Source organism: Clarias gariepinus, chromosome 7, assembly GCF_024256425.1.
Source record: "Clarias gariepinus isolate MV-2021 ecotype Netherlands chromosome 7, CGAR_prim_01v2, whole genome shotgun sequence".
NCBI lineage: Eukaryota > Metazoa > Chordata > Actinopteri > Siluriformes > Clariidae > Clarias > Clarias gariepinus.
This window is the reverse complement of record NC_071106.1, coordinates 5,629,753-5,641,235: the sequence shown is the minus strand read 5'-3', so window position 1 is coordinate 5,641,235 and position 11,483 is coordinate 5,629,753. Positions and strand designations below refer to the sequence as shown.

Here is an 11,483-nt window from a genome sequence, read left to right as displayed (position 1 = left end):
TGGTGTTCATGTCAAACCAAGACTTTTATTAGTGCAGAAGTCTCACTGTAAATGTCATCCCGGTTTGACTTGAACGCTGTGAGGTAATTTGAGAGTTACCTGCGCTGATAAATTAACCTCAACACTTATCAGACTTACATATCAGACAAGCAACACTTCAGTGGGTGGGTCCATATCTCAGTATTAACATAAACTATTTAAAAACAATTAAATGGGACTTTAACTGTTTAAAAAAAACAAAAAAACATTCAAAACATATTTAATATCCGAGCTCAGGTTTATTATTGATCATCTCCTCTTCACTGGTCCTTCGTCCTCGACACCCACTTCAGGAATCTCCTTACGGCTGTGATCACGATGTTGTTCCTGATGGCTTGCGTGACCTTTTCTCTCAGACTCTCATCCTTCCAGAGGCCCTGGCCCTTCCTCTCAGCTCTGAGCTCACACTTCAGCAGCTGTCTGTGAAGTCTCAGGTAGAGACGCGAGTGAGGGTCCAGGCCGTGCAGAGGCGCCGTCCTGCCCAGACCCGAGAGCAGGATCTTCTCATTTATAGACGTGTTAAACAGAAGATTCTGCGGGGGAGAGAAACACCACGCTTTAGGCTAAACGAGAAGACCGAGGTCTGTATACAAGAAAAAGCTGTTGGCTTGTGATTCAGGTGTAAAAGCAACAAGACACAACAACATCTAAAAAGTTCTGATGTATCAAATAAATAAATATATATATTATGGTAATCACATTTTTACAAGTCTGTTTTTTTTTTCTTATGAATAAATTAAAAGAAATGTCACATCCATGCAAACTACCAAATTCATTAGACAGATAGATAGGATCTAACACAAATTTTTCATAATAATTTATGCTTCTTCTTATCTCCTGATCTATGCTTCATTTTTTGTAAATATGCAACACATTTATATTTTTTATCAGATAAAAAGAAACACATTTGCTAAATACAGTTTCGAGCCCTTTTATGTCTGTAGTGTCGGAACTTTTTCAAATTCAAATCTTTCAACGGTCTTAACTGTCACTTAGATGAAACTTCGCCAATTTAGATTTCACAAGACAAAACATAAACCGGAAAAAGTGTATTATTCTAAAATGCTAAATTGTTAAGATATTACAATATGAATGTGACATGGTTACAGACACTACAGATGTAGTACAGATGTATTGAGACCAATTTAAGTATCAATACTCAAAAGAAATATGAATAATTAGCATTTTAAGTGATTATTGTTTGAAGTGAGACAGTGTAACGCTGAAAACGGTCATTTTTGGGGGACTTCACGTCATGTCCATGTTGCAAAAACTTCAAATGAAGCTTCTTTGGCCACACATTTTCCGTTTTATATGTATAAACATAAATAGATGCAAAATAAAAAATATATAATTTAATAATTAATAAATAATTTAATACAGCAGTTGTAATGATGAAAAACTGAATTAGTACATTAGTGCAAAAAGCTTCATGCAAACATCTGTATAAAATATCGGTGAAGCGCTGCAGTGGTTGAGGTTCTCTTTCACTATTTAATCATCTTTTTGACATTTCTCCCTCATCATCACTGCACTGGAGTGTTTTTTAATCCACCTGTGTGTGGATTAAACATATTTATTCATACTACATATAATGATTTTATAACAACTTCATAATTTTCTTGAACGGCATGCAAGAATTAATCTGAAATCCAAACTTGACACAGTCTGATCATTTTTTTTTAAATCTAAATAAAACATAATCCTCCATGTATGCTTCATAAGAAAGTAAACCACATGTTGATATCATTCATTCTGAAGTTATAGGAGGTACAGCAGTTCTCATGATCGGTGTGTGTTTGCGAGCAGAGCGTTTCACGGTATGACGTGAGGCAGTGACGTGTGTTCGCTCTGAGACCTTACCCCGCTGAGCGACACCAGGCAGTGGAGGCTCTCGTCCTGACGGCTGACGAGTCGTAACCACACCGTCTTGTCTTCCCTCAGAGTCTCGGTCAGCCAGTCGCGGCCCTGCGGGGTCAAATCCACCCCGGCCAAACACACACGCAGCGGGGTCGTGACCTGACCTGCCGGTGAGGGCAAAAGGACACCAGGCTGGTTATCTGGTGACAGGTTTAATACCTGCGTCAACACGAGTGCACTTCAAAGAGGCTTTTACGGTGGGAAAAGTCAAGCGAGTTCACCGCTGTGATCATTGAGATGTGATGTGGAGATGTGTGTGTACAGACTGCGGATGAGATAGATAGAGACACACTCAGCAGTGCTTTATCTTAACTTCTGATGGCAATTAAATCCCACAGCTGCCTTACACAGCGCTAAATGAATCTTACTTAAATCATTAAAAGCCACCGTAGGAAACTGTAATATAATTACCCAGACAACCTTTCAGCTCTAATGGCTTTACGCTGTGAGATTTTATTACGCACCAACTCTGTGTATATCCTCACATTCAAACTTCCTAAAACATGTATGATGTGTTTTAGTTACACTGATTTAATGTTCACAGATCAGCATGTCATTTCTATTAAAATGCTTTAGAGCTTGTGCTTTTATTATTACTGTACAGACTACAGTGAGGGAATTTCCCCTGACAGCTTCAACAGAATCTATAGTATGTCCTTATGCCGCTAGATGGCTAATAATTAGCAGCTCTGCTAGCAAAGACTTAATGATATCTTACATGGAATAGCTGAATCAAGCAGCTGATAAAACACCGTGAACTCTAAGCCATTCAAATAGATCAACCACAGTAAAGCCATTACATGTATCTAATGAACAACATGCTGACACACGCTGCTATTCAACTCCACTCTCAGTGTTCAAAAAGCTGACTAAAGCACCCGAGTTAGGCAGGTACAAAGAAATCATTAAGAGGTACTAAGAGTTCCACCAAATAAACAGTGAATTGAAACAGATCTAAAAATTAAATAAATTACAATAACTCAAAATGCCGACTCAAACAAAAACGATTCAAAGAGCTAACTCAAAGAGCTGACTTAAAGAGACGACTCAAACAAAAACAATTCAAAGAGCTAACTCAAAGAGCTGACTTAAAGAGACGACTCAAACAAAAACAATTCAAAGAGCTAACTCAAAGAGGCCACTGACTTGGATCAGACTGAATGCGCAGCCGGCACCTCTGATCTGAAGCTAGGACTGTTAAATATTAGATCTCTCGCATCTAAAGCAGTTATAGTTAATGAAATTATCACAGATCAGGAGTTTGATATACTCTGTTTAACAGAAACCTGGATTAAACAGGACGAGTATGTAGCTCTAAATGAAGCTAGTCCTCCTGGATACAGCTACATACACCAGCCTCGGTTAACTGGTAGAGGAGGAGGCGTCGCAGTTATTCACAATGATAATTTGACTATTGTACAAAAACACGGACACAATTCATTTGAAATTCTTTATAGTAACATAAGTGTATTTACCTATATTAAGTCAGCTCAGTCGATCCCGCTAATTGTCATTTACAGACCTCCAGGGCCGTACTCGGAATTTCTTAGTGAATTTGCAGATTTCCTCTCAAACCTAGTCATTTCTGTAGACAAAGTGTTAATTGCTGGAGATTTTAATATTCATTTTGAAAACCCAGAAGACCCTCTGAGAACTGCATTTATGTCTATACTGGACTCGGTAGGATTAAATCAGTGTGTAGTAGGACCCACTCATAAAGCAGGTCACACTTTAGATTTAATAATATTATTTGGATTAAGTATAAGAAATTTATTCACAATACCACTATCTGAAGTTATCTCAGATCACTATCTTGTCTCATTGCAAGTGTGTCACAATAATAATGTACACACAGCGCCGCGCTACCGTATGAAACGTACATTCACATCAACTACCAAACAGAGTTTTATCAGTAATCTCCCAGAGTTCCCAACTTCGATTAGATCACCGTCTGACCCCACAGAACTCGATCAGGCGACTGAATATTTAGAGTCGACATTTCGCTATACCCTAGATAATGTAGCTCCAGTCAAAAGAAAAATTATTAGAGATAAAAAACTTGCTCCCTGGTATAACGATCACACGCGCACTTTAAAACAGACCGCTCGGAAATTAGAACGTAAATGGCGTCAAACTAAATTACTAGTATTTCAAATAGCATGGAAGGAGAGCATCCTGAACTATAGAAAAGCTCTTAGTGTAGCTAGATCAACATATCTCTCCACTCTTATAGAAGAAAATAAAAATAATCCTAGATTCTTATTTAATGCTGTAGCCAAATTAACCAGAAATAAGACCACTGCAGAAATCTCCACAACAACATCATGCAATAGTGAGGACTTCATGAACTTTTTTAATAATAAAATTGTAAATATTAGGCATAAAATTGAGGTTTTGAAACCGAACAATGTAATTGATGCAGATGTTAATCTAGCCATGTCAGACCAGAACCTAGAATACTTTACTCCCCTTGAAGAGAATGAACTAATTTCACTCATCTCTTCTTCAAATTCATCAACCTGTATATTAGATCCTGTACCGACACATTTTCTTAAACAGATAGTACCAGCAATAATAGAACCCCTGTTGAGAATAATTAATTCTTCACTCAGCATTGGATATGTTCCAAAATCTTTTAAATTAGCAGTTATCAAACCAATAATTAAGAAACCTGACCTCGACCCCTGTCAGCTGTCCAGTTACAGACCAATATCAAACCTCCTCTTTATCTCTAAGATCCTGGAAAAGATAGTAGCGGAGCAGCTATGCTCATATATACATAGGAATGGCATACATGAACTGTATCAGTCAGGATTTAGGCCTCATCACAGTACAGAGACGGCGCTCGTTAAAGTAGTAAATGACATTCTATTGGCCTCTGATCAGGGTTGTGTAACTATGCTTGTATTACTTGACCTCAGTGCAGCTTTTGACACTGTTGATCACGCTATTCTTCTTCACAGATTAGAAAATGTAGTGGGAATTAAGGGTACAGCCCTCTCCTGGCTCAGATCCTATCTGACCCATCGTTATCAGTATGTAGACTTAAATGGTGATTATTCTGCATGTTCTCTAGTGGAGTTTGGCGTTCCGCAGGGTTCAGTTTTAGGTCCACTGCTTTTTTCCCTTTACATGCTTCCTCTGGGCAACATAATCCGTAAGCATGGTATTAGTTTTCATTGTTATGCTGATGATACACAGTTATATGTCTCAGCAAAACCTGATGAGAAAAAACAGCTTACTAAAATTGAGCAATGTGTGCAGGACATAAGAAATTGGATGCTAACTAACTTCCTTCTGCTAAATCCGGATAAGACAGAAGTTCTAGTCATAGGACCGCATACAGCTAGGAGTAAAATTTTAGATCATACCGTAACTTTAGATGGCCTTTCTGTTCCATCAAATGCAACAGTGAAAGACCTTGGTGTGATTATTGATTCCAGCCTTTCATTTGAAGCACATGTAGATAATATTACCAGGATAGCATTCTTTCACCTCAGAAATATTGCCAGAATAAGAAATTTATTGTCGCTAAACGACGCAGAAAAACTAGTTCATGCTTTTATCACCTCTAGGTTGGACTATTGTAATGCCTTACTGTCTGGTTGTTCAGCTAGATGCATAAATAAGCTTCAGCTAGTCCAAAATGCAGCAGCGAGAGTCCTCACCAGAACCAGAAGATATGAGCACATCACCCCTATCTTATCTTCACTCCATTGGCTCCCTGTGAAATTTCGCATTGATTTTAAAATACTACTCTTGACATATAAAGCATTAAATGGTCTCGCGCCGCAGTACCTGAGCGAACTGCTAGTGTCTTACGATCCGCCACGCCTACTTCGATCAAAGGATGCAGGCTGCTTGTCAGTACCGCGTATTATGAAAAATACAGCTGGGGGCAGAGCTTTTTCTTACAAAGCCCCAAAGTTATGGAATAGTCTTCCAAATAGTGTTCGGGACTCAGACACAGTCTCAGTGTTTAAGTCCAGGCTAAAAACCTATTTATTTAGCCGAGCATTTTTATAAATAGATTTGCCATAGGTAAAGGAGCAGATCTGGGGGACTCATGGACGTAGAGTATTATGGTGAACTGGTATGTTTGGATGCTGTCTTCCTCACTCTCATTGATCACTCAGGTCTGCTGACGGTGAGGTGATTGTTTGCTTTACATGTCAGGAAGCCCTCATGTTTGTGTTTCCTTCTGGCTCTCCCTTTTAGTTATGCTGTCATAGTTAGTCCTGCCGGAGTCTCTGCTTGCACGCTACAGTTAATATACATTCACATTATACATTGTGTGACTGTGACCATACCTAACTGCCATCTCTCCTCTTCTTCTCTTTCCCCCCCTCTTTCTTTTTCCTCTCTCCTCCTGTCCCCCCCTTTCACTCTTTCTCTCTCTCTGTCGAGCTACACATGTCGTTCCTGAGCTGCCAGTGATCCAGACTCCCTCTGCCCTCCGGACCTGTCTGACCCATCCTGGTGCCCCGCTTCTGGCTGAAGATCTCGTCACATGGATGCCCCGTGTGTCTCTCTGGGATGCGTCTGGTGTCTGGGAATGATTCTCTCTACCTAGAAAATGGTTCTGGCCTTGACTGGTGTTGGCAACTGTTTCTCTGGGGACTTGACAGTTCGATAGTTCATGACTGGAACTTCTTACAAGTCTACCTGGGTCTTCAATAACTACCTGGACTCCATATTAACATCAATTAACATCAGCTATTATAGCTGAACTGCCTCCCACCCTACACACTGTATAAATGCAGATCATTTACTGCTTTTTGTTTCACCCAAATGAGGATGGGTTCCCTGTTGAGTCTGGTTCCTCTCAAGGTTTCTTCCTCTTACCATCTCAGGGAGTTTTTCCTTGCCACTGTCGCCCTCGGCTTGCTCACCAGGGACAAACTGACCATTTTGATTCATACAAATTCACATTTCATACAAACCTAAATAATTCTTTTGACTATGTAAAGCTGCTTTGCGGCAATGAAAATTGCTAAAAGCGCTATACAAATAAAATTGAATTGAATTGAATTGAACTGAAAGAGCTAACTCAAAACAAAAAAGATTCAAAGAGTCAACTCTGAGATGACTTAAAAAGCTGACTTAAAGAGCCGACTCAAAACAAAAATGATTCAAAGTCAACTCAAAGAGATGACTCAAAGAAGTGACTCAAAGAGATGACTTAAAACAAAAAAGATTCAAAAAGTCAACTCAAAGAGCTGACTTAAAGAGACGACTCAAACAAAAACGATTCAAAGAGCTAACTCAAAGAGCTGACTTAAAGACACGACTCAAAACAAAAACGATTCGGAGTCAACTCAAAGAGGCCACTCAAAGAGCTGACTCGAAACAAAAAAGATTCAAAAAGTCAACTCAGAGATGACTTAAAAAGCTGACTCAAAGAGACGACTCAAAACAAAAACAATTCAGAGTCAACTCAAAGAGCCGACTGAAAGAACTGCCTCAAAAAGCTGACTCAAAACATAAAAGGATTTAAAGAGTCAAGTTAAGTAGCTGACTCAAAGAGACGACTCAAAACAAAAACAATTCAGAGTCAACTCAAAGAGCCGACTGAAAGAACTGCCTCAAAAAGCTGACTCAAAACATAAAAGGATTTAAAGAGTCAAGTTAAGTAGGTGACTCAAAGAGCTGACTCGAAACAAAAAAGATTCAAAAAGTCAACTCAGAGATGACTCAAGAACTGACTCAAAGAGGTGACTCGAAAGGCTAATTCAAAGAGCTGATTCGAAGTCGACTTAAAAAATTGTTTTAAAAAAGTAACTCAAAAAACTGACTCGAGGTGCCCACCCAAAGAGCCGACTCAAAAAGCTGACTCAATAGAGCTGAGAGGTCGATTTGTTAAAATAACATTATAATAAGGTAAACAGTCTTTACTAAGAGCGGAATGTATTGAAGTTATAACTTCGCTAACCTTCTTACCTTTTGTTTGTACTGAACTCACTATAAACATGATTTTTACATTTTTATCGTTAATTACTAGGTTCTAAAGTAAAAAAATATATATTTTATATAACCAGGGGTAGCTCAGTGGTTAAGGCATTGGACTACGGATCGGAAGATCCCAGGATCAAACCCCACAACCACCAAGTTGCCTCTGTTGGGCCCTTGAGCAAGGCCTTTAACCCTCAATTGCTCAGATGTGTAATGAGATGAAAAAAATTTAAGTCGCTCTGGATAAGAGCGTCTGCCAAAATGCCTAAATGCACATGATTGGTGATGTTTAATATCTTATGATGATTATTAAGGGTCTCCTAAACCAGACATCACTCTGCACTCAGCCTGTCAGATTCACCAGGATTTGGATCAGGGATTAATTTTTGATTGCACCAGCTGTCCAGATGAAGGCGTCGGTCCTCCTGACAGCTGGGAAATGAATTTTTTTTTTTTTGCCCCGTGATGCACCTTTTTATTTGGGTGTATTAGGGTGGGATTAGTGACCCCCTGTTAGAGGGTGCAGGGAGACGAGGGTGTGTCTGTGTCCTTACGTTTACTCAGCAAAGCAGACAATATGGGGACACGTATGGGGATGTGTTCCACCTCTAGCCCTCTCTCGGTTACACTTTTGACTTTTCCTCTGATGCTGACGTTTCTCTCAATGAAGTGGGACGGGATCTCAGACGGGGAGCCAAATTTGGTCATCTGATGAGCCAAAAGGGGAATAAAAAGATCACATGCAGACATGAGCAGAGCGTACATACAGACATTTCACATCTTGTGAAATGTAGAACCTTAATTCTCACGCTTCTCCAATGAGTTGGCAGATATATTATTACCTCACGTGTGTGATGTAAAAGGTGTCATGGAGGCTGTCTACTGCCCAGTAAAATACTGCATAAACACTGCTTGTGCATGGAAACAAACAGCATTTTTATTGTTCATATACAGAGGGGCCAAATAGGGCATTGGTGGTCGATTTATTGTTGTAATGAGGGAGGCCCGGGTTCGATTTCCACCCAATGCCCAAATCCCATAGAGTTGTCCATGCCTTGGTATGCTAAAGCATTCCATGAGGATAAGGGGCCTGACTTAAATACCTTAATTCAATTATTAACAGGTTTGAACAGAAACATTTGTCTATATACAGTAGTGTACAGTAGATTGCCATGTGTTTAATTTTAGATGCAATTACAAGATCGTACCAGCAGGTGTCGACAAAATACTGCTTCTAAGGTTTTTTATTTATTTATAAATTTTTAAGTGATTTTACTCTTCACTTATCATTGATGAGTTTAAGTAAATGATAAAAACACTTAATGTAAATTATAATAAATAATTTCCCTTGAAAGCTGAATACTATGCAACAGTTTGTATCCCATATCGAATAAATGGGATTCTGTAATACATATATGATTATTCCTATGATTTAGTCTGAAAGTGAGTCTTATGTTAGAATATAATTATATTTATATTTACCAGCCTGATGCTCCGTGATATTACAATCACACCGGCTACTGCCAGTCCTGTGCTGATGCTCTGTGAAACAAATTCATTCATAACATTCATTTAAACATTTCATTAAAAAATAATAATAATGACGTGACATGACCGAAATAACCTCGTAATAATATTACATCCTTAATAAAACTTCTTACCCTGACAAGTGTGAGATTTTCATCAATAAACTGAGAAACAGATTTTATAATGTTTATTTCTTCTTTTTCGGCTCGGTCACTGGACGAGCTCGGCATGTTGTTTACAAACTGAACATACCGGAAGCGATAGCAGGAGAAGCCCCGCCCCTTAGATACGGCAATTGAACAGGGCCAAAATACGGAGCGCGTTTTAGTTTCACTGATTAACTCAAAGGGAAATCTTTACATACACTGTATATATACAAAGTCAGTTCAGGAAAAGAAAAACTTGCATAAATATTTGATACTAAATCTATTGCCATACCACACATACATATATATATATATATATATATATATATATATATATATATACACAAAATACTAATATTATGATGATAATATGATAATATAAATAAAATTATATTAATATAATATACAGTACATCATTACATTTTTTTGGCTGATTGTCCACAGCCACCATATGACAGGTTCTGTAAATAAATATATATCCCTATACATAATCATTGGATTTTTTTTGGATAGGATAAGCATCCATCTATTCATCTACAACCTCTGTAGCCCAAATAGGGACTGTGGAGTCCAATAGTGACTGTTGTATTTATCCCCATGGTAGGACCTTTGGTCAACATTCAACTCCATGCACACAGACCTGAGGCGAGAATTTAACCCGGGCCCTGGAGAAGCAAAGTAAAAGCGTTGTTGTCCATCTAAGTCTTTGTACATGATGATACCCATGTGAGATCCACAAAGCCAGCTGTGTATGAGCTCACTAATGCTCTGGTAAATGAATAAACATAAGTCTACACAGTCACACTCTGAGATCTTGTGGAAAATCAAACCAGAGAATCTTTCTGATAATAGCGAATTAACTTTATGAATACTGGAGAAATACTATGCATCTGGACTGAGAATTAGAGTTTTGCCTTATGAGAGAGCTAAAATTGTCTTATTATAATAATAAAAATAATTATGATCAAAAAACATGATTTTGTATTGCATAAAGTACTTTTAATTACACATATGATATGCATTAGAATTCTTTGACATTTAGACACTTTGGGACTGCAGCTAAACACCTCCACATACACACAAAATTATTTTACCCAAAAAAAAATGACATTAATTATAAAATCTTGTACAGCTTTCATCAATTACACTGTAATTCTAACTCTCCTGCGAAAACCATTCCACTTCTCTCTCTCTCTCTCTCACACACACACACACACACACACACACACACACACTCTAAAGGAAATGTAAAAATTACACAAAATTTCCATTCAAATTTAAATTGAAAAAAAGGATATAGAAAGCAGGTTCAGCGTCAGGTCGATTATTTAGTGTCACACTATCACGCCTTGTCAAGTGCTGGTGAAGCGTCAACGCCTTTTTACTGAGCAAACATGTCATGTATAAGATCATCGCAAAGACATTTCCTTTCGACCGAGGACAAGTATGTAGATTTCAGTCAAATGCTATCAAACAGGTTTTCACATTCTCAGAATAAATGAAAAATAAAAATAACAGAGATGAGATTACACAGGCTCGGGGATTCAGTCTGGAGTCACAGCATGTGTGTTTGTCATCCAGTGCTTTCTTGTTAAATTGCTAATAAAATTAGCAGGACTTGACTGGAACAGAAATAATTAAGCTTCATTATGAATAGAATCTTCAAAATAGTTTTTGCCTGATTTTCAGGTAATTCCACTACATACAATAAACCTCTACGTGATTGCAATTCTTTTTTTTTTTTTACGGTGTGCTGTCTGACGTGTGTGCCAGGTTTCCTCGACCGCTGATTTTTAGCTCTTTTTTAATATTCTTTTTTAAGTCTTTTTAAAAAATCTAAACTAAAAATTAACGATTTTGAATGCTAACGCTGAAATGTTTTAATTTCTATTTATGGAG

At 38.1% G+C, this 11,483-nt stretch overlaps 1 protein-coding gene across 1 annotated transcript; it reads right to left on the bottom strand.

The window, feature by feature from the left end:
- On the bottom strand, nt 1-9,672 carry c18h3orf33 (c18h3orf33 homolog (H. sapiens)). The gene is made up of 5 exons (XM_053499889.1): nt 9,573-9,672; nt 9,394-9,453; nt 8,466-8,619; nt 1,903-2,063; nt 1-572 (listed from the first exon to the last, which is right to left on the bottom strand). The coding sequence occupies exons 1-5, from the start codon at nt 9,666-9,668 to the stop codon at nt 300-302; spliced, it is 744 nt and encodes a 247-aa protein (XP_053355864.1). The 5' UTR covers nt 9,669-9,672; the 3' UTR covers nt 1-299.
- Nucleotides 9,673-11,483: the final 1,811 nt, after the last annotated feature.

What these genes read in the sequence shown, in the direction of transcription:
- c18h3orf33 (XM_053499889.1), bottom strand. Translation starts at nt 9,668, where the DNA reads ATGCCGAGCTCGTCCAGTGACCGAGCCGAAAAAGAAGAAATAAACATT. An exon ending in AAAATCTCACACTTGTCAGG is followed by an intron (nt 9,454 to 9,572) that starts GTAAGAAGTTTT and finishes TTTGTTTCACAG; the next exon opens with AGCATCAGCACAGGACTGGC. An exon ending in TATCACGGAGCATCAGGCTG is followed by an intron (nt 8,620 to 9,393) that starts GTAAATATAAAT and finishes TTGGCTCATCAG; the next exon opens with ATGACCAAATTTGGCTCCCC.